The 23,956-nt window shown below is 39.8% G+C and overlaps 1 protein-coding gene across 8 annotated transcripts in view; it reads right to left on the bottom strand.

Annotated features, from left to right (window-relative positions):
- Positions 1 to 23,550, bottom strand: part of tfap2b (transcription factor AP-2 beta) — a 69,860-nt gene extending 46,310 nt beyond the window's left edge. For 3 of the 8 annotated variants that reach the window (XM_078542324.1, XM_078542322.1, XM_078542323.1), the window contains exons 1-3: positions 23,091 to 23,549; positions 18,031 to 18,480; positions 9,827 to 9,887 (exon numbers count right to left, since the gene is read on the bottom strand). In XM_078542324.1, coding sequence (XP_078398450.1) covers positions 9,827 to 9,887; positions 18,031 to 18,480; positions 23,091 to 23,171 — 592 coding nt within the window. In that variant the 5' untranslated portion in view covers positions 23,172 to 23,549. Of the gene's footprint in view, positions 1 to 9,826; positions 9,888 to 18,030; positions 18,481 to 19,598; positions 20,336 to 23,090 lie in introns of those variants that run through there. The other 5 variants (XR_013576635.1, XM_078542317.1, XM_078542319.1 and 2 more) reach the window with 3 other exon arrangements.
- Between the last annotated feature and the right edge of the window lie 406 nt (positions 23,551 to 23,956).

Here is a 23,956-nt window from a genome sequence, read left to right as displayed (position 1 = left end):
GGCAACACTTATCAGAACGTCTCGAGCTGCCTTTGCAACTAATGTTCCCTTAGTTAGCAATCAGGAATCCTTTATCCACTGCAAAAGTTAGTGTTAATATGCATTATGCTTTGCATATGACTGCATATCTTAAGGCAAACCACTTGACTGTACGCCCGTCTAATTTGTTAAATGCATTAACAATAGGGCACAGAGCTATCTGGCAATGGGGGAATGTGTGGGGTATTGATATAGCTAACTTTTAAACTAAGATGAAACTTTTTAAAAATACGTGAACAAAAGTTTTATGTCACTTGTCTCCGTTCTGCTTCGAGTTGCAATGTAGATTTTCATAGTGTAAATATACAACGCAGCATCTCTATCACCTGTCGATTTGTTAAATGCCCATTTGACCAAATGTTAAAAATATGCAAGTATTTCAGTGACTGCAAGAGTTATAATAATATATGCCGTGTCCACTGAGATAAACATACAAAAATGTTCAGTGTTCGTTTTGTGAGCGCTTTCTCCCAATGCTTTGTTTAATTCTAATCGGCTAATGTAGCACAGCATTACCATTTTCATTTTATTGATTGTTCATTGACCAGACCCTGCAAATCATATTTGCCTCCCTATGTCAATTTATATTAGCTGAAACATTTAAAACACCTCCCATTATCTGCATATTGAAATCAAGAGTGTGTTTTAATGTTTGCAGTAATGTCTCTGCTCAGACAGGAGCCACGGTCCCTGAGTACTGTATTAATAGCTCAACAGGGGCTAATACGGAAAATTAGACTTAAACGAGCTCTAGAGATCCCTAAATGAAAGCGTCATTTATCACGCTGGCTACTTTAACTCTCCTCGTTTGCTCTCTCTTCTGGGACCAACTCATTTCCTGTTAAGTAAATTACCTTAAAAGTGCCAGGCAGCTATTCCCACACAAAATACGGCACAATGACTCTTGACCATCTCGTTAACCCCACTTTGGAAAGGCAGCCATTCTGTATTTTACAATTAAGTATTAGCTTCCCCCTTTTCTCGGTTGGCCTGCGCTGTATTTAATCCTTAAAAACATGAAATCACTCATCTCTACAACGAAATACCTCGAATTTGTTTGAAAAATATAAATATATTGTCACAGGGAAAAAATGATAAAAATAATAGTGCATGAGTAAACATTAAACAAAGTAAATAATATGCGCGGATAATTTCTAATTTCGACCTTTTTGAAATGAATTATCTCGGCGCGGTATGTTTCAGAATCGTTATGGCGATCTTTGCAAATTCTACCCCTGATGTTAAGGTCCTCTAAGGACATTCTTTTTTGTAGATCTCTGTAATCAAATATTGCTCAATATCGACAACAGCTATTTGCAATTAATTGCAGGCGCAGTTTTTGTTTATTTCCTCTTTATCTCAAAAAACGTTCTTTTGTTTAGAAAATCGACTGCCATCTCTTTTACCGCCAATGATTGTGAATCATGATTCAAATCAATATATTTGAGTGTGCACAGATTTCGGAAATCGAGCTAACTACATAAAACATTAATATGAAATGCTTCAGTGTGTAGATATCTATTTACACCAGTTTCCAGTCTGTAGATTTCACTGAGCCGAACGTTGTCTTAATAACTCCTAAAGACAGGAAGACTGTTTTCTACATAATGGTCACAGCTTCAGGAATGACTATTTACTTAAAGCACTATCAGTCACGTGTTAAATCAAGAAACCCATGCATGCCCTGTGTATTATTACAGAAGACTACTGCTGACGTAGTGTCACTTAAACACCGGAATCCGGTGACCATGCCTAATATGTAAGGGCTACAATTTCTTCTCTAATAACAAAGTACATCCTTATTAGCAGATTTAAATGGAGTGCTTCCAAATAATTCACGTTACATACAATTTAATAATAACGTATTTAAAATGAAATTTTTGATCTTTAGCAAAGCAAAGGTGAAAAAAAAAACAATTTTGAGCGAATGCTTTATTACAACAAGCATTTAAAATGTATAAACGATGACTGAAAACATTCAACTGGTCAAAAAAAAAATCCGAACAATTATGTTAAAGCTATGGAACCAAATCTTGCGTGGAGCCGTTTCCTACACATGCGCATTGCATACCACGGGAAGTATGGTTGGTGCCACTACAAAAGGATCTGATGTCCTCACGTTGCTAAGCAAACTAGAGTTTTGCAAAGTTGTTGCAATTCTGAGTGTTTCCAACAACAGTTCCTTTTCACAGCTAGGATTTTTAATCGTTTCCTTTAAGCTATTGACATTGCGGAGAGTCGTATTTAACACATGTACATTATTGTCCTTGCTTGACATTTTGGCTTTTACAAGCACTTTAATCAGCACGTTTGCTAAACATGCAACTGTTCATTGGCTTGTTAGTAGTAGACTGGAATCGTCTGCACGCGCGATGAAAGCATTTAATGTTTACTTCTGTCCATTTTCTTTATAGGTACACAGCAAAACCCTAAATAAGGTTTTACATGTTGCCAGCTAAACGTGGAAAAGCTCACTATAACAATCCTGCAAATTGATGAAACACTTAACTGTTTTTCAACTGTTGTGTAGAGCCATAGAAGTTTACTGCACAGAAAGGACATTTGAGTTGGCTTTAGCTAGACTAATGCAAAAACTAAGTGTACTGCCCTCTTTCTCCCATAGGTCTGTATCTTCCTTTGCTTTTCATATTTATCCAATTTCCCCTTTAAAGATATAGTGGCCTCCGCCCAACCACTTCCTGTGGCAAAACATTCCAAGCTCCAAGAGTCCTCTGTAAAAACACTTTTCCCAAACATCTCCCCTCACACTCTTATTGACAATTTTAAATTGATGACCCCCATCGCTGAGTCGAATCCAAAGAAAATAATCTTTCCCTGATCACTCAATCAAAAATTTTCGTCATTGTAAAATAAAACTCTAGTAATTTATTGCTTAGCTTTCCCTGATCCAGTGATAATAGCGCAGTGTGAGCAATTTACAGAAGGGTACAGAAGGTTTCAGTGATTGCTCACTGAAACTTCAGTGGAGAATTGTCTCAACTATGGAAAACATGGTGTAAACAGCCATCTGTACTGTTTCCACAAGATTTCAACTGATGTTCTGCCAAAATCATGACATAAGAATGTCTGCAGGATTTTAACCCCCACCCAATCCCCCAAAATTTCCCTGAGAATATTAGTTTGAAGGTAACATTCCAATGAATGCAGACCGTACACATTCTATAGCATTAATGCCCTTGCTGCAATAGAGCATGCAGAACTATAAACAGAACTCTTACTATGGTCTAAACAATGTTTTTGTGAATTTTTCATTACTTCTTCACTATTATAAGCATCTATTTGTAAAGCCCAGCATGATATTTTTTGGGAGGGGGGCTTATCTACCTGCAATGTCACTTACAGGGAAATATCTATTAGAACTCCTAAGTCATGCTCTTTATCTGTATCTTCCTACTAAGTACACGTCACCTTTCCTTCTTTATCCTCCCATTTTGTATTATCTCATGCTTAACCTCTTTAAATTGCATCTGATATCTGTATACCATTCTTCCTAACTGTCCATGTCTCCTTTGCTCAACCTTTAACATTTATGTCATCAGCAAGTTTCGAGATTGTGCGGTAGAAATTGTATCATTGCATAGGTTAAAATGGGTGTATTGAAGGCCAATTACAGAGTCAACCCCCAAGATTGCCTGAAAGACATCCAACCAAATATTGGAAAAGGCAATTTTCAAGACTTCAGGCAGCCATATAAAACAGACAGTGGAATCTAACACCTATTTTAGAAATCCACAGGGAAATCTGCCTAGTCTGCTCAAGTTCTGCTGGTGTGGATGCAGCTTAGCAAATGGCATAATCCAAAAGGGTAAATAAATGTTCTTTCAAGTTTGCAAACAGGAACAGAACTATGCTGCCTGCCTACAGTTGGCTTTCTCCCATTCTTCTCCCCCTAGCACTTACTTGAAGGCCACTGCTGGTGAGACAGGTGGCCTGAAATTGAATCTCTCAATATAAGTTGTGCTGACTCTGGAGGTGCAACAGACATGGACACCTCAACCAAAATATTAAGAAGCCTAAGGAGTAAATTTGGATGATCCTGTAGGCCAATATCTTCAGGCATGTGCACCATGCATATCACACTGAAGACGGCCAATTTGTCCCACTATTTTTGTCAACTATTCACCATATTTGTTAATGAGTTTCAATGGTGGGATAGAAAGTCACATATCCATATATGCCAATGGTACAAAGACAGGTGACATTGAAAGCAGTCAGATAGAAGTGTAACATTGCATTGATAGCTTAACTGAATGGACAAACTGTGGCAAATTGATTCAATTTAGGCAAATCAGTTGGATGTATAAGGGATAGGATAGGGTAATTTCTAAATAGCAGAAAGTTAGAAACAATAGGAGTTCAAAAAGGCTTTGGGGCCCAGGTACCCAGATCATTGAAATGTCATGAGTCAAAAAGGAATACTGGTCTTTATATCAAGAGGAACAGAATAGAAGGGTGTAGAATCATATTTCAGCAATGCAAATCACTGATTAGATCACACATGAGCTATGAGTCAGTCAAGGCACCACACCTGAGGAAGATACATTGGCCTTAGAGGAAGTACAGCATAGATTTGCCAGAATGATCCCTAAACTCCAAATGTTAAATTAAGAGGAAATATTACATTAACTAATGTTATAGATCCTGAAATTTAGAAGGTTGAGAAGTGATTTGACAGAAGTTTTCAAAATGTTAAGGGGAATAGATAGGAAAGATCGGGAGCATTACTTCTACTTGCTAGGGACTGTAGGACCAGGAAGAATAGTATAAAAAAATGTCAGATCTTTCTGCAGTGTAATTAAGAAACACTTCTTCATGCAGGGACTAGTCAACGTTTGGAATTCTCTTCCAGAGTTGACAATTGTTGTTAGTACAATTGTTAATTTCAAAACTGAAATTAATAGATTTTTGTTAACCACAGGTATTAATGGATGTAGAGCAAAGACAGTTACATGGAGTTAGGTCACAGAGTAGCATTAATTTCAATCAATGGTGGAATAGGCTCAACTGGCCAAATGGTCTCCTCCTGTTCCTATGTTCCAAGTCTAAATCATTTTCACATACTGAGAACAGAAGTGTTCAGTCGTGGTTTCTGTATACACCAATTTCAAGCCTTTTCCAATCTTTATCCTGACTCTTTCATTCTGTCCATCATCCGATCTCCATCCATCTTGCTACATTCCCTTTTGCCCTGGGTCTGTTTTTTTTCAACAAGCCACTTCTATGCCACCTCATGGAATGTCTTCCAAAAATCCAAATACAGTGAACTGACAGACTTTGCTTTATCCATCCAATAGGTCACCTTCAAAAATTATGAATCAGAACTTGCCTTTCACAGGTTGGTGCCAGTTCCTCTTTGTTAACCTAAGCTTACCCATTTTAGCACGGATCATGGATTCTAATGATGGAACTCCAAACTTCAGGGGGCAGGTGGACGAGCACAAAACAGGAGTCGCGTTTCTCTTGCCGATTGTATACCCTAACCCATTGGGTGGAGTATATAGGGGCAGCTGATCATGGCTGCCTATTTTAAGCCCGACAAATTTGAAAGTTCTAACCTGAGAAAATTTTGCCCGGAACTGATATTAGACTTAACCGTCATACCTTCACTCCATTTACCCTTCCTTCCCTTGCTGAATAAGGCTGTTAAATTGTTTACTGCCTCGTCCAATAGTGCACATTGCATATTCAAGAAGGATTAAAAAAAATCATCAAAGATTTGCTACCAACTTGTTTTAGCAACCTCTAGAGTACATGCTATTAAGGCCCATGGGTTTGTTAACCTCAATTCCACTTATTTTGATAGGACTAATTAATTTTCTACCATTATATCTATCATTTTCCATATCCTCCACTAGTATTCCCGTATGCTTACTCCACCACCATATGCAAAATATTTATTTTGTAGCTCAACAACATCAAGCAACCACTCAGCTATATCTTCATGCTCAGCAATAAGACTCGGTCCTGTGCATTTCTGTACCCAACAATTTTACTTTTTTAATGCATATAAGCCACTTTACTGTTTCTTTTCACAGTATGTACTAGTATTTTCTCATATTCCCTTCTTAGCCTTCAAGAGCTCTCAATCTTATCAAATGGTGGGTCAAGCTCGAGGGGCTGAATGCCTTACTCCTGCTCCTAATTTGTATGTTCCTATGTTCACCCTCCCCCATTATATTTTCGACATTCTTCATGGTTATCTTTAGCATTGTAAACCCAGCTAGATCAGTTTAAGTAGCAAATTTTGAGGGGTGAGGGGGTTGATCCAAACGTATCTGTGTGTATAACCACCGGTTTGTGATTTGATCGTATGTAAAAAATTAAAGCAATAAGTGCAATCAATATATTTATGACAAATCCTGCAGATTTGCTCTCAACTTCCGGGTACGGTGCAATCATGTTTTGATTTGAAGACGTTTATGTCATCAATGTTAAGCTAATGAAATCCACTGTAACGGAGTGGGGAATGATGTGAAGTCCTCCCGGCAGAGAAAAGGAAACATATATCCATATATTTACTCGCGTGGAAAATGCTAACTAGCCTGTTACCCCCTCCCCCGCCGCGAGTTGAAATTATCTTAAATGGTTGCATGTGAAATGGCAGCAAAACATTGTATTGCAGATATGTATTATACCATGCCGTTAGGGAGCCGATTGGTGGCTATTTTTGGAAATCGTCAAATAAGGTTCGTCGATCCATAATGTAACTCACCTCTTGCCTGAAACGCCAGTCTGCAGTGAACTTTGCAGGGTTTTATAATTACATTGCTTTTAAAATGTTTCCAAACGATCATTGGTCATCATTGACAGCTAGCTTATCTTCCTTTCCTGTTTACAAGTAACTTTATTCGGCAAACCAAATTGGTTGTCGCTCTCGACATTTTGTAAGGGGAAAAACAGTTCAATTTTGTCCAGGACAATGATTAACAAAACGGTTACCGTACGTGTCAAGGGGGAAACTATTTTACTGGTAATGACCTGCACTTGTAAAGTTAATGGCAAAAGGAAAGATAACTCTGGAAGAACTTAATAGCAGTAATAATTCACAGCTGCTGTTTTGTTACTTTTCTGTGACAGATGCAGTTACAAATTTTAGGGAGGATATGAAGGTACTAGAGAGGGTGCAGATGAGATTCCCGAGAATGGTTCCAGGGATAAGGAATTCAGTTCCCTAGATAGATAGGAGGAGTTGGGACTGTTTTTCAAGGAGAAGGTTGAGAGGAGATTTGAGGGAGGTATTCAAATCCTGAGGAGTGTGGGCAGAGCAGACAGGGAGAAACTGTTCCCACTTGTGGAAGGATGGAGAACCAGAGGGCACAGATTTAAGATAATTGGCAAAAGAAGCAATGGCGACATGAGGAAAAACTTTTTCACACAGTCAGTGGTTGGGAACTGCGAAGCACTGCCTGAGAGTGTGTGGTAGAGGCAGGATCAATAGAGGCTTTAAAGAGGGAATTGGAGTGCTCCCTGAAAAGCAAGAATGCGCGCGGTTACCGGGAGAAAGCGGGGGATTGACATGAGATACATTGCCCCTTCCTAGAACCATCGCAGACACGAAGGGCCGAATGGTTCCCTTCTGTTTTGTAACAATTCTGTGATTCAAATAACCATTTTTAGGTTGAGAAATTTGAATCACATTTAGAATGCAAAAGACACGTTAGATAAATCTATTCATGTTTTTAAAGATATTCTTTGAAGCTTACGGGTAGCAGAGTATTGGGGGAAAATAGCTGTTATAATGAGGCGGATATATCGTTGGCCCGGCTATATTTTTATTATTTTTATATTTAAATGACAGTTTTAAAGTCAGTGGCCGAAGTGTTTCTTTTGAGTTACCAGCCTTTTTAAAGGGAAGCCTTCACCATTGACTTGGCTGGAAAGCGCTTAAATTCACCACCAATGATATTCTTCCTAAAGAGTCGTGGGAGCCAAAATTGCAGAATCTTAGCTTATTCTAAAATCTGGCATCTTCTTTGAAAACTCGCAGTGAGTATGAAGCCTGCGAACTTCGCCCGGGAAAATGTAGGCAGTCGCCTTGCAGCCAGGCTAAGCGGACACTGTGGCTCTCACATCGCTTTGTAAAGAGTCAATGGAAGCGGAACGGATATGTCATCTCTTTATATTCACCTGGTGACGTGACAGCTGCGAACAAGCAGTTTCTGTCCCTTGTGTCTGTGTTTTTTTTTAAAGCTGCTGACGGAGATTAGAGCAGGCTGATCGGTCAGACGTGGAGGAAATAGAAAGCTGGGCTATGCACGGTTCACGGAGCTTGCATTGGGATAGCAAGGTGCAGGGAATGTCAAAACAATCACAACACATCAGCACAGGTTACCACACACAGACAGCAACACAAAAGCGGGGCGTGCGACCAAATGGAAGCAACACTCTGCCGGTAACTCAGTGCAGAAAACCAGTGAGGCAAAGCACAGGGGAGTGAAACACAAGCACTAGGTACAAACTCATTCTAAACGCGGAAAAGGCAACCCAACAGAACTGCTTGGACAGTAGAATATTACTAAGCAGATAACCATCATCCCGCCTGCCCAACAAACACAGCCAGCGTAATATAACAGAATCCACAAGGGCAAACGTTCCAGCAAGGGCCAACACACCGCTCACAACACTGCGTGAAGTAGTATCAGCAAAACCACCTCAAGGGATGTTCAGGAAAAAGGACACGACCTCAGCAGGACAAAGGTCTACAGTAGCAACATCGAGTTTAAATATATAAACATTTCTAGTATTTCTTTGCTGGACAAAAAAAAAACATGTTTGGTTACACCGCCTATTCTGAGGGTAAGATTCATGTTTTAAATCTTAATTCGAAAAATGCAAGGATGGACTGAAAAGAATAAAGCTCCAGCCATCTGCATTATCACCTTGATTTTATCTGCCATTGACAAATGCTGACGGGAACTAACATTGTAATTGCATTTATCTGATAAATGTCTACCTCTCTGACTGTCCATTTGCTTATCCATCTATTCTACTGTTCAATCCTTCCATCCCTCCTTCCATCCATCCATCCGTCCGCGCGTCAACCCATCTTTCCATTGATCCAGTTATCTGGCCATCAATCTGTCCATCCATATGTAAACAGCTCTTGTTAAGCTGAGCTCTTTATAATTACAAGCAGTACAGTTTACAGTACAAATGTTAAAGTCATTGGACTTTACCGTTAACACCATTAAAGCTATAAATGGGTGGTTGGCCAAGAATTTTTTTTTTAAGGTATATGTTGAGAGAAAGAGTAAAAGGGTGGATGCAGTACTTTTAATATTACATAATTAGAATAATTTACAGGAAATTTGTACCTACAGATCTGATGACTTCAGAACTATCAGAAACATAGTTTTATAGTCTGCTGCGTTCTCTTTCATATTATGTGCATGTTACACATATTCATGTCAGTGCATTCTGCTCCATTCCCCTAAAACATCATTCTATAATTCCTGTATGAGCTACCCCACCGTCCAGAAACGTGACTTGGAATTGGAATAATATATATTGACCAGAGAACTTCGGTATTTTAATTACAGACCTTGTCGTGAGATTATATTTGAATGAACATAAACACGCTTAGGCAACGTCAAAGAAAGATAATGCTATGCGGATTGTGAAATCACTCGATTTAGTCAACAATTCTGATATAAAGTTATACATATTACATTTATATTTAAGCAGGTTCGTATTACATGGTTAGTGGAATACATAATGAGACTGAGCAATTTAACCATCCATTTCAATTCATTTTCACATTCCATACCCTTTTTAATGACAGATTGGTCCAATAAGCTCATGCCAGTGGTACCCGTGTCATCCAAAGCCTGTTAATATAAAAAAAAACAGTTAGGGCCATATCACTATTCAAATTGACTTGATATTAAGCAGTCATGTATATAAATCATGTTCAATCGATCTCGACTATCTGTTATTTCCATTTATATTACCTGGTTGGAGGTTTATTATTCTAAGAAAAAATTACCAGAGGAAATCAAATTCGCCAGAATTACATATTATCAGAAAATAAGCTGTTCAACATTTGGAACCCACGATTGTTTGTTATTATCGCGTAGAAGACACAGAAGAAACATATAAATAAAAAATGTATTTGATTATAATGTACACCCACGTAAGCGAATTAAATATATTTTACCCGAGTAGTACATTATGCAATATGTAAATACTTATGGAATAGCATACAATTATATCTTGCAGTTTTACAGCAGCTATGCGTACATACATGACTATATAGAAGTGTACATGGTACATAGCCACTGTAAAAGTTCATGATACATATGCATGTCGATGCGATTCAGATAGAATTCTGCGCGGTCTAGTATGTATTACGGTAGCATCGCAAATAGACTGTATTCCTTCCGATGCAAATGGTATAAATGAATGTAAAGATGCAAACAATGAAACTTTTATTATAGTATTGAAAACAGCTTCAATTCAGCATGTGATGTTTTAGACGTTTGTCAACAAGAATATGAGGTACTCCGGCAATTGGCATACAATGAAAAAGGAGCACGTACCCTTGCTTTGGTTTTGTTTCTGGAGAAACTTATCTAGAAACTAACGTTTAGAAATTACTGTGTGCGTCATTGACCCATTTGCAATGAGGCAGAGCAGAACCTTGCCACATTTTTAATAAAACCAAGATCGTGTAACTGCTAAAGACAATGATGTGTTTTTATATTTAGATGGGTGTAATAATCTGACCGTCAGGGTCAGGCGGCTGATGTCATGTGACATGCAGGATTCTTTCTTAAACGATTAGTTTGTTACTGTTTTATTTATCTCTATCTGTATTGGTTACACAAAATAATGACACTAACGGAGTGACATGTAACTCTTGTGTGTCCTTTGAGTGGTCATAGATGCTTTGTCGAATTGGTTAATCCATGGGCTGTAGCTTACTCCAGTACTGAAAAACACAGCAGGAGAAAGAACGCCTTTTCCTGTACAGGTACCATCCTGACAAAAGTAAGACTGTATTCATAATTTCAACTCAAACAGCTACGATTGTCTTCCGGAAGCTGAAAGGATAATGTAGAGGGGGGAGGGAATGACACCGAATTTAGCGTGGAAGAACTTCAAGAAGAGAATTCCTCCCTCCTTAAGATATATTAAGAAAGTATCATACTGTTCTACCGGTCCTTCAGCCGTCTTGAGCTGCGGGGTGTTTTTTTAAACTTTTTTAAAGTTTGTCTTTATTTACTGAGCCCTGTATTGACGTCATGATTTACCCTGTGCATTTAATATTTGCGTAATGGTCATGGTTGGTCAGGGATTTCTAATATCCAATCGGTAGTAATAGCCGTAGTGATATTTTTACATCGGCGCCTATAGACATTAATCCCACTTCAGTGTGTACAGAAAAAAATCCGCGGATGCAATTTACTATTGCAGGAATACTCGGCGGAAACAACTTTAAAGAGAACGTGGTCATATCCACGTGCCTTTCTAGACACGTGTCGTCTCTCTCAGACATTAGGCATTGGGGCGATAGCATGCAAAATGAAAAAAAAAATGTCATCGCAGTGAATGCAAAACGGTTTGAGTCATTAAAATTCACCGAAATTCGTCCCTTGTAATAGCATTTAGTATTCTCTGGTGTGTGTTGGCCTAGTGCACACTGTAAAGTGTTTTCGCATTACAGTTAGTTCCATTTTTTATGTTAACATGTAATATGCCTGAAAGTGAAATATGGTACATGCATCTATAACTAATCCTTTTTTTACAATTTAAGATGCGCCTGATTCTGTCTATTTGACCAAGAAGTTAGCAAACGTGTTTTGAGAGGAGCTGCAGAGCAAAAGACTTAAACAGAATGTTAAGAAGTTTGTGTAGCTAATGAGAAAAGGTCTACTTTGATTTTCTATCTAATTATCACCGCCTGCTGGGTTTTTGTAGAGGATATTCACGCAGCATGTTGGCAGTTAATAGTCACAGAGAGTATCATAAAGATTTAATTAGAAATGCATGCGGAAATGAGGGAAAAACAACTCACACTTTTAATTACCAGACTCTGCTTTAAAGGGATGCAAACAGCGGGATTTTAACAAATTACGAAAGGAAACGCGTGCACGCTTACAAACAGCTTACTAAATATATTCCCCTTGCTTTTCACCCATGTCTTATTGTTTGCTTTCGTTTACACGTGGTGTCCGCGGTGGCGCGCCCTCTACACTTCAAACAGCTCGCTCGGGAACTAAGTTAAATTCTCGAAGGCCAAAGCGCCCAATTTCCTCACAGCCTGCGTGTTAATGTCTTACATCTACAATTAGTCAGGCTGTGTGTACACTTATGTCCGATTTAGAAACAAGGTCGTCAGTAACCACATGGTCGGCGCGGGGGAGGGGCGAAGAGTAACTACCTTCATGAATTTGCCACAGTATTTCACCAGCGACATGTCATTTTACACCATTTCAATAAGGATTTACAAACTCCCCGAAGAAGCGGCTGGAATTTTGGGGCGGCGTATATCGCCTGTCTCCTCTCCTGTAAAGTATTTTTTTTTACCTACTTTCTGAACTCCGCAGGTGACTCGATAGAGAAGATGGCATTGTTATTAAAACAAAACTATTGAATCCACTCCTCCCAACTGAAAACCAGCAGCTGTCCAGATGAAACCTTTGGCAATATTTACAGTCTAGATGACATGCAGGCAGATAGAATCGCACATTGCCCAAGCGCGTTTCACTTTCCACGCGACTAAAACATATTAATGTCATGCCTGCTGATTACTTCTAGTTATTTCACTGTCAGTCGATGTTGAGTGAAAATCGCTGTAAATAAGTAAAGCGTGGCCAGGAAGGTATTCAATGGTCTGATACTAGATGGGGACGATGGCTTGCGTCGCTTAACGAAAGAACATTCAAAATACCGACAACATTCCTCAACTGGCAACAGAAACTTCTTATTTTGTTAAAGTTCATTACCCTCTATTATTAAAAACTGGCGATTGCCCCTTACGAATTATCACGGTGCCTTATCTTAAGTGCATGTTATCCTTCTTGTCATTTTAAAATCGAAATAATACTTATATCCTTCATGTGCTTTTTAAACAATTGATAAATTATCTAATCTATTCCAATAGAAATCTGATATTTAGTAAAAAGGGTTATTATCACTAAAGACAGTTTGCTAAATTAGAAAGGACTTGATCTTAAGGGCGAAATACACGTTTAGAGATCATCGTAAATGAACCAAGTAAACATCAATCACTTTTCTCCTCTTCTCCACCCCCTTCTACCCCTCCTGGGTAAAAATCCATTCACCGAATTATGATTAATCCTGACATACTTTAGTGATGTTTTCATTTTCAATTAACCAAACACTCCCAAGTTTAAAGGCAGTGAGGAGAATTGGGGTTAAAATCGCTCTAATTTACACATCCTAACTTTACTAGCAAACGCTTGTCCCTTATTCTTTAAAATAATGTATCTTTTTAAATCAGTGTTTGCGGCAATGCGCCTATGTAGTTTGTATGGAGGAGATGAGCATTATGTCCAGTTTTGTTGTTATCTTCCATGGCGTCGATCTCCCGCAAATAGAAACAAAACAAAAAAAATAGTCACTGCTTTGGGTAAGAAGCTAAACAAGTAGGGAAGACCTAAAAGTTTGCTTAATAAAAAATAAACATCAGAGGGCCGCTTAGCGTTTGCTTCCTGATTTTTCATTTTAATTCCTCCTTGGTGCCATGCTAATAGAAATACAACTTTGACAGTGCTCGGGTAACTCACATAAACCCTGACGCAAACTTTTCCGCCCATTATGCCCTTATCGAGTCTTTCGAGATATTTGGCATAAAGATTTTCTTTTGTACCTCTCCCCTATAGCCCTGGTTTCTCTGAGCACTTTACCTCCTAAACGAAGCCACAATGAACACAACACAATGATCAGGAATGTGACATTCTATTTAACCCCTGGTTGCTCGCATTATTTACCAGTAGGGATTGAATACATGGCATTTTTAAAGGGGAGGAGAGGTAATACTCTACATGGGCGAATTATTTAGTGATGAACAATGTTTCACTTAGGTTCAGCATGCATAAAAGAAAACAAACATAGTAAGGACTTAGCTATTATGGAAACGGTCCGCGCCATTATTAAAGCGATTAGATTAGTTACTGTAATCTGTCACTTTATGAGATTTCCCAGTTGTACTTTCCGATTATACTTTTTCAATACATTTAGACCAACGAAATGTAAACTCTTTACTTAAAAGCTATTCTTCCGTTTAAATATTACGCTTCCCCATTTCCAGTGTGTCAGGGAGAAAAATCCATACTAATATCATTGAAATACCATCGATTATGTTGGTTGAAATGGGTTAATAATTACTCTCGCCATGCTCCTAAACGTTCAATATGGCTTGCTTATTGATAATATTTTTAAATAACACCAGCTCTATTTTATGACTTGTCGCTTAATAATAATAAAGGCGAATGCGAATCGAACGGAAATGGCTGGATTAGAGACGCAATTAAGAAGTTGAGCATTTGTGCCAAAATAAATATTAGCTAAGAAATCTAATTTTGCACCATATGATTACAGATGCTTTGATTTTAATTTGTCAAAAGAGCAAGGAGAGTGGCAAAGAATTCAAAGGGAAATGCGAGGGGCCTGGTGTGAATTGAGTAAACATTCATTAGCATTCTAGGTTTCAGATTTCTAATTTTTATAAGCAGATGCATGCACAAAGAAGGCCAAGAAGGCTGTGCTTAAACAATGCAACGCTTCCCATGAACGGGCATTCCTGGCGGTATCAGCTGCACAACAGTATTTTTGATACTGGCGGGAAGTGTATTTTGATATTGGCCCGCTCCGCAATCCTAACATACTTGAATAATTGGCTTCTATAATTACCAACTATACTTCACTTTTATTTGAAGCGCTCTCGGTAATTGTAAATATCAACGCTGCACCGAACACGCCAGGTTTTCTATAGAGCCTCTCGGTTCTGTTTAGTTTTGCTCTATTCTATCCGATAAATGAAACCCGCCTCGGGAATGTGGCCGCCTATATAATTGGGGCTTCCCTCCTACAGTGAAAGCGACCTACTTTCACAAGTTACCAGTCTCAAAAGGCAACGACGCTAAATTAGACATAATTGCCTCGCAAATAATGAGCCGCTCTTTTATTTGTATTAAGCATTTTGCTGAATCTTAAATCTTAGATTTTGAGAGCTGGATAATGTTCCCTTATTTGAAGTTCGCGTTTCAAGCTAGTTATTATAGTTAGGAGTTCCTTATGGTGGGTGAACTGTTATGGTAATTGCCTGATATATATATATATATATTCATTTTGGATCAATTCTGTCCTAGAGGGCAAGTATTTAATTCAACTGAACATATCAAATGTGAACTACCATTCCATTCATACTGGCTGCACGCATACGGGTCAATTTCTCTAATAATGAATGCAATTTTGCCGCAAATGAATGCTTAAGAGATGAATCGACATTGGCAACACGGTAAATTATCTTACTGATGCTGCAAAGTTCAGTCCTTACACAGCAGAATATCACCTTAGTTTCAATAAGAATCACATCAAAATGTTGATGACAGATATGTGTACATGTATCATTGTGGGACTGCCCCTGATTAAATTTATGGCTGACGCTAATCGTCCTGAAGTGAAATCGCAGAAAAAATATTATAACTATAGAAAGCGCACTGAGATATTAATATAGCCCCGTCCTGCATGCATAATTTCAAATTTGCAAAAACATATTTATGACAAATTGCTTGGGCCTATCATAATAACGCAGAGAATGAATAATGCATGGTTAAATGGTAGTCCCTCTGTAGTTAAAGCATGCAGCTACAAGCCCACTCGTGCTTATGCAGTCCCCTGCTGAAACGCCAACACGCGCACACAAAATGTCACGGCGAAGACAGCAATACAATAAGTGATCTTCATAGAGCGTGGTGCGAAGCTATCAATAAATCTACATCGTCTCATTCGTTCAGACAGTAGCTGCTACCAAGTGAATGAGCTATAAAAGGACAGATGTCCAAAACGACCTGAAATTTGTCCCCTGTGAACATTTGGAAGCGATAATATTCTTTTTGCATAAATCAGCGCGGCATTTAGCAAGCCCCATTCTTCTTACCACTTCATCTTACTAAAAATGACGCAGTAACAATAGAAATAAAGGCGCTACATTTCCAACTTATACTGATCACTGAGAACGGCATAGCGGCCAAGACAGGCACAAACTGCAAGGTTGAGCACTTTGTGAAGTTATGATTTCGTAGTGCGGTTATTTTCATACTAGTTAAGTGAAACAAATTTATCTTCCGTGAAAGGGAAGGACGTGTTTGTCCGGTAAACTGTCTCGTAACCGAATGCTAACATCTAGAGGACTGAATGAAGAGATCAGGGCACTAAAGCTGCAAACGAAGCACAACTCAGATTATGCCTGAAAAGCAGACTGATCCAAAGTCTAACATTCAAGCCAATTGAAATATTTATGTTCTGTAATAAACTATGTTTTTAGTTAACAAATATGAATACGCAATGATTGTTATTTTTTAAGGGAATGTATACATGCTTTGTATCATCCAATTGTGAATTAAGAATTAAATGTGTACAGTATCCTTTTAGTTCTAACCTTGCCCATTACAAGGTGCTATATACACAATCGTTGTGGAGAACGCGCAATTGCTCACCGCAGCGGCCATCTTTGTTTATGAGTAGGTGCATGCTTTTTTTTTCAACAAACTATGTTTAATTATTAAAATAAATGAAGAATTATTCAAGCGTCAATTACTTATAATATTTCCAACTTGGATATGTTTATTATGCATGTACCAGTCTCCAAAAGCTTGGGATCCTTTCAGACACAGAAAGACAATTCATTGAACAAATACGACACATTAACGGGACTCAATACTCAAAGTATAGCCTTTCTCTAAGTACAGTATCATCAAAGTAACAATCTTCAGACTGTTATCTTATATATTCTCCATAATCTCAAAATTCCACATGTGTACACAAACTAACATCCATTTAATCAAAAGGGGCATAATATAATCAGTCACAACGATCTACTAGATACTGCTGTTTCTTGAATGTTATCCTGAATTAATAGTACATCAGATCAAATCCAGTAGTTGATACTTTGTGTGCTTAGTGAATACCCCACCCTGACCACACACCTCCCATCATACCTTAGTAGCAACTGTACAGTCTTCTAATTTCACAAAGGCTCTAATTCTAATTGTATTACCACTTTTTTATTGCATTTATTTACAATGAAATCGATTCCACCAAAATAAATGGCGATAACAATGCAAATGGATTAGATGCACCAAATCGTTTTATTGCAGTTAAATGTACATCAGAAAATGGTGTTATGGAGCACCATCATTCATATTCCAATGTGATTTCCTCTCTGGGGGCCAGTTCTGATAAGCGAAGACAATTTTGTGGCCGACAGAGTACATATTTAACAGAAACCCCTTCTGCACTAATGGTAGGGGGAACTGCCTGTATGAATTGCAGTGCAGTCTTTAAAGAGAGCCTTGATCATTTGCACCTTGCACTGGGTTCTAGGGGCTGCTCTCTTGATGGAATGAGACTTACCCTGAAATGTATTCATGACATGGGCCCTTTAAAATAACTTGGTGACCTAACGAAGTGGCAATCAATCCTTTCCTGTAAAGGGCTCGATCAAGAAACGCTTATAGTCCCAATTGCTCTAATAAGATCAGCATTTTGCAGTTCTTCAAGATTTGAGTTAATAATTTGGCATTCTGATTCTTTATATGCAACGAGCAGAAACTTACAAGTCAACTAAGGCAAACGGTTGAATGTGCCGCCGTAATATTTGACTATGAATAACACCTTTCTGCCCATACAGCTGGTGTCCTAATGCATTGGGCAGCTTTGAAATGGAATCGATATTAAAAACTGTGAGCGAACTAGAATGCAACCTGAAGAGTGCAGACTCACCTGGATATCTTCCATTCCATGATGGCTGATACTGTGCAGAGACAGGCTGTCTCCCATCCCCGAATCGAGTCCATGAGCTGAGTGGACAAGCACGTCTGGCCGCCGTACGCCGGGGTAATCCCGGCGAGGGTCGAGCCCTGTGATCTGGGGCAGAACCCGGGGCTGGTGTAGAAGGCTCGGCTCGGCACCCACATCCTGCCGCTGCCTTTGCTGCCAAGGATGCTGCTGGGGTTGGTGCAGGGCGTTCAGGGAGTAGGGGTCGTTGACGTGTGTGTAAGGGTCCTGGCTCTGGTGGTAAGGGAGAGGTTGGTAAGGAGGAGGGAAATAAGGTGGCTGGAAGTCCGATGTCGGGGTGTGAGAGAGTGGTGGAGCCGTTGAGTAGTGTCCCTGGGAGACCGACCCGATTTGGGACAGCCTCGAACTATGGCTGTTAACTCCATCGTGCCGGTCCTGCGAAGGAGAAATAACAGGGGCTCAGTTTAAATATTGTTCTTGTGTTTACGATGCATTTCACATTACCGAAAGCAAAGCGCATATAACGTGTAAAATGAGGATGAAAGGAAACAGTGAGCCGTGTTTCCAAAAGAGGCTCTTAAATTATTGCCCAACTATTTAACAACAAGAAAAAAAACCGCCAGCAGGATGTTGAAAAACAATGTGATCAAAACAGGAAAACGTTGCAGAGTAAAAGTGGCACAAGAAAAGTTCAAGAAAAAAACGCATTAAAATGTGAAGAAAAATAAGTCGCGACGGGATAATAATGGTGAAGTGTAATATATTGGGAGGGAAAACAGTCTAGAACAAGCGTCAGTAGAATCTGAAGCAGCCGCTTCACTTTTCTTCAATCTCCAATCTTAGATGCCCTTTAGAATCCGTATAACAGGGACTGTATATTTAACAGTGGCTCTGATCTGCTAAGGTTATCGTGGTAAACATCAATTGGGAACAAAATGTTTGAAAATGAACACGAGAGAGTCAAGTCTCAGGCCAACGGGCTTGCTGCAAACGCAAACACGGGTTAATGGAAGGGTGGAGGAGGGGGAGGGGGGGGGGAGCGAAGGAGCTTTGCAATGCACGTTTACATTCGGTATTAAAAATAAAGTGAAACACGGTGAGATAGAAGAATCCCCCGCACCCCACACCCCCTTTCACTAATACGCACGTAGGTTCAGACAGGAAGGGAAGGAAAGCAGCAGCTGTTTGCACACGCCGATTGTTGAAAAAGAGCAAAATAAGGAGATGTCCTCAGTGAAAATGTGAAATAAGGGCAAACGGCGAATTTGGCCAACGCAGCTGCACTGGGGAGGTCGCCCCGAGTATCACAGAAACAGTCCGAGTTGGCAGCGGAGTGTCAAGCAAACTAAATAACATCTTTAACTAAAATTGAAACTCAAATCGCCAAAAGCTATGGGGCGCAGTCGAAAGTTTTAGTCCAATGACGCGTCCAACTAAACCCGATTAGATAACAATACAAACAAGAGAGAAAGAGCCTGCAATTATGGACTAGATTACAAAGCCACCGGCGTTTGGGGCGAAATGGGATTGTGTCGAGCACTGATCCAACTCACCATGGCTGTGTAAGTGTGGACTAGCATCTGTAGTAAATCTGATCATAGACCATCAACCAGAAGGGGAGAGAAACTGCAGGGAGAGACGCTCGATAGCCTGAAGTATCTCCAACACTATATCCATCAAAATTGGTCAAAAAGAGGACAAATGCTGCGTATATATTTTTTTAATCTCCAGCTTCACATCGAGTGCTCACCTCTCCAAGGCAAGGTGCTGACTGTTCACATCCCTCTCTGCCACTCTACACCGCCTCATAATAATTGATATTCATGACTATTAATATTACACGAATACTTAAAGGAAGAATGGTGGCAAATCGAGCGTGAAGCAGCCAGCGAGCGCTCCCCTACTATTGTAAATGACGTTCATTCAGACGAGAATTGCTAGATGTAATCAGACAAGGAGGGGGAGGGGGTGGTGGTGGTGGTGATAGTGGGGGCTGAATGCACCGGGGCCAGACTTTTGGACAAAAAAAAGTTTTGGAGAAAAATAGCCAGACAACCAAAAGATCGTAGCCAAGCAGTCCAGTCAGATAAGCAAAACAGCTGTCTTAAAGGAACAGCAACCTTGGCTTGCCTTTGTTCCGTTTAAAATTCGAGCTTGTTCAGCGTCCTCTTTAATATAGCCCAACCTTCCGGAGCGATTACACGTAAACGCCTTCTCTAGCCTTCCACGCTACGAAGTTTAGTCTTTTTTTAGCTTTTACAAGTGTTGTACACTTCAGTACAGAATTAAGAATTTTACAATGATATTGTTGGCTTAACTTTATTCGGAACCGAATTTCGTCAACTGAATCAATGCTAGCTAAAAAAAAAACATCCTCTGCATTTTACTGAGGTGGCGACACTCTAACGGGGAGAATAATACCGCGTTTCTTTAAGAGAAAAATAATTTTAGCTTCAACCATTATGAAGTGAATTTGGGGGAAAATATACAGCATAATGTTGCTACTCTCTCTCTAAAAGAGCAGTTTACCACTTAAAATCAACTCAGCAGCGTCCTGAAATGGTGCTTAAACAATGTGATAGAATTCCACCCCTGATAAGGTGGAATCCACCTTGTCCCTCCGGCAACATGAAGTTGATCTTATCAGGGATCCACTTAAGTAACCTGCCGCTCACATCTTTAATGTTACACAGTTTCTGTCACGTGGTTTTGGCAGGGAAAAAAAGTTAAGCCAAAAGCACATACATGAAATGAAAACAATACTTTCGTATGGATTGGAAAGAATGGTCTCTCTCTCTCTACTCTTCAAATAAAGTGCAATAGATAGGAATTCGTGCTCATTTAAGTCAAAAACAAAATCCCCAAGAACCCAACATGAGAAATGGAAGAGTGGGAGATGTCAGACATTTTGCAAATTGCTTTTGGAAGAATCTACCGCCAAAGCTCCCTTTGTTATCTCAACCCGTGATCTAAGGCGTTGCAAATCCAGCCCTCTCACTGCCCTACGTTATCTCACTTATTCTTTTAAATAAAGTCCCCTCTTTCCTGCCGCCAGCTGTAAAACATTTACAAGGGTCTCTGTAAAGACTTGTCATTTACAGAACTGGTGCAAGTCAGAGGGGCCTGTTTGGATGTTTGGGTTGGGGGGGGGGGGCGGGGGTGGTGGTGGGGGTGGCGGGGAATGTGTGATACTTGTTCCGGGTTACTGTCGAACCCGTTGGACTGGCTTGTCCGGCCTTTCTGTTGAAATATTCACCACCTCCTCCTCACATCAGTTGCCTCGACCTGCCCCACCATATCCTCAAAGACTACCTCAAAAAAGTTCCAAATGACGGGAATCGAACACGATTGGAACCTTCTCCTCAGTGAACCCTGTGCGGATCCAAACACATCGCATTCACTGACTAACAGCGAGCACTATACATTTCGAATAAACAAGCAGTTTTGCTCGCGTTATGACTGGGGATTTCCATTCATGTTTGGGGTAATTAGGTCCCAACATGGAAGCTGTATTACAACTGAATCCAGGGGAATCATTTAATAGCATAACCAGCGCAAATGCTATCTCAAAACGATTTTCTATTTAAATGAATTAAATTGTGGTTGATGATAAAAGTGGGCGTTAGTTTGCATCAAAGAGTAGGCCATTTAAATGTATTTGGCTATCAACTTATTGATGAACCCTTAAGCAGTTTGGTCATTACAAGAGTATTAAACAAATCGGGAAATACGGTCCAATTCCGACACGTAACAGAATCAGAGTTTGGTCTTAAAAAAATGTACAAAGGTCAACGATTTTCTTTTTGGCTACTTGGTTAAAAGAAAACAGTAAAGGTGATCTCTTGTCTGCTACCGTTTAAACATGTATGTTTCATTGCACTGCAAAGGGGCTGCACAGGTCTGATCACAGATTGACAACATTTCCTAATAAACCGAACGGGGGAACAAAACAGCGATAAAGTTGAAGTGACCTTTGCTGGCTTGTGCTGAAATTCGGTCCCAAATGTTTCGGACTTTACCAGCTTGCAGTTGATAATTAGCCTTGAGAGCGGAGACATTTGTGACTTTATAGAGGGTGGCTACCCGCCGGGCTTCTCGAAAGGCTCCGTAAGCAGCACGTTGGCATCAATTCATCAGTCTGTTTACTCTCTTTCATAAGCCATTTTCTGGGCTCTTTGTGCATTGTTATGCTAGTCACTTAATTCAACAAACCATTCCGGGAACACATTATGAAACCTTTACCAACGCGTGCTATTTGCCTTAACTTTTACGAGTGTAAAGCCTTTTCTAAAGCCAGTCCTTTTTTTTTAGACTGCCAGTTTCAAGCAAAACACACGGCTGACATCATTTATCTGCAATCTCTCTTCCGTTCACATTTCTGCTTGCACTCGTGTCCATATATGACACCTCCTTTCTCTAATTCTCTCCATAAATTAAACTATGCCAATGTGTCAAGTGTGAGCTATAACTTCTGTATTAAACATTAACCGGCTTCCAGAATGACTGGCTTACAAGAACCTGACCTCACAATCTCCAGCCTGACACCGTCTCACTTCATCGGCTGCAGGCAACAGGACTGAACACACGCACGACCTCCGAAACTCTCTCTAAAAATACACTTTATAATTTGCAAGCAATTACATTATCATAAGCAAACGGCTCGAGTCCGGAACATAGCCATCATTTCCGAGCTGGCTTTCCAACAGTCATCCCGACGCGCAAAATTAAGTAGGCTGCCCGTTAAAATCGCCACCTTAACGAAAACTGCGCAAATATCTCCGGTCGCCCGTTCAGCAATCAGGAGACAAACATACGCGGCTCCTCCTTTGTGGTAATTTGCTATGAAAATACAGAAATTGCCTACGTAACAGAAGTTAATCTGACATTTTCTGAGGGGCGAACATTTATCTAAGCCCATTAATGATAAATGCTTCATTTTGGTGAATGCCGTACTTGGGGTTAGAACAATCAACGCGCACAGGACTCCGGAAAGCCGTTCAAATCTCCTTCAGTACCAAACACAAACAATCCCCGTGGTTGCTCACCTCGTAGATGTCCTCGTATTTGACATTTTCCACAAGTTTCCAGAGCATGTTTGCAGTCTGGTCTTTAGAAGATGGGTGCATTCATGTGAAGAGCAGCTGTCTGCTTTCTCTCTCTCTCTCCTCGCTGTCTCTCTCTCTCTCTTCTCTCTTTCCTCCCTCGCTAATGATCGAGTTAATTGGGGGGAAAAAAAGGGGGAGCCCAATCCGAGGCGAATTCCTACAGCACTCGGTACAGTGACACTTACCGCCTCAGCCCCCCAAACACACACATACACTAACTCAACGGTAACGTCCGAAGTTTAGCCCAAATCCTAAACCACAAACTAAAGGCAAGGGATTTATTTGAGAATGAAAATCCCATCAATGCCGTGGATTTAAAATCCTGCTACTGTCTATATGGGGTGCAAAACGTAAAAGCAGCCTGCTTGCCTGTCTACCTAGTTTTCTATCTATTTATATGTCGATCTATCTGAAACATTTAGAGATCGGATATATGCCTGCACAGTGCAATAAGAGGGCACACCTCCGCCTGCCTCTCCATCAATCTATCTCTCCCATTGGATGCACACCATCTCAGGAAAACTTGCAATTGGAGTACATTGCGTGTTTTAGTTCGTTCTGTTGGACCCTTAGTCTTCCTTAGTTTCCGTGCACCACAGTGTAAAATTAAATATGACTCTTAAAGCAAGGACATTTACTAATATCACGCAGTCCAGCACCCCTATTCTCAATGAATTGAATCACTTTTACATGGCTTTAGGAGTAATTCCCCACCTATCAGTCATTTTGCTAAGAATGAATAAGTACATTTTTCTGAAGTAGATGATTTATGTTAAGTTCCCCTTTTAACATACTTTATTCACTAT

This window comes from Cetorhinus maximus, chromosome 5 (genome assembly GCF_964194155.1).
Source record: "Cetorhinus maximus chromosome 5, sCetMax3.hap1.1, whole genome shotgun sequence".
NCBI lineage: Eukaryota > Metazoa > Chordata > Chondrichthyes > Lamniformes > Cetorhinidae > Cetorhinus > Cetorhinus maximus.
This window is presented reverse-complemented; position numbering and strand designations above follow the sequence as displayed.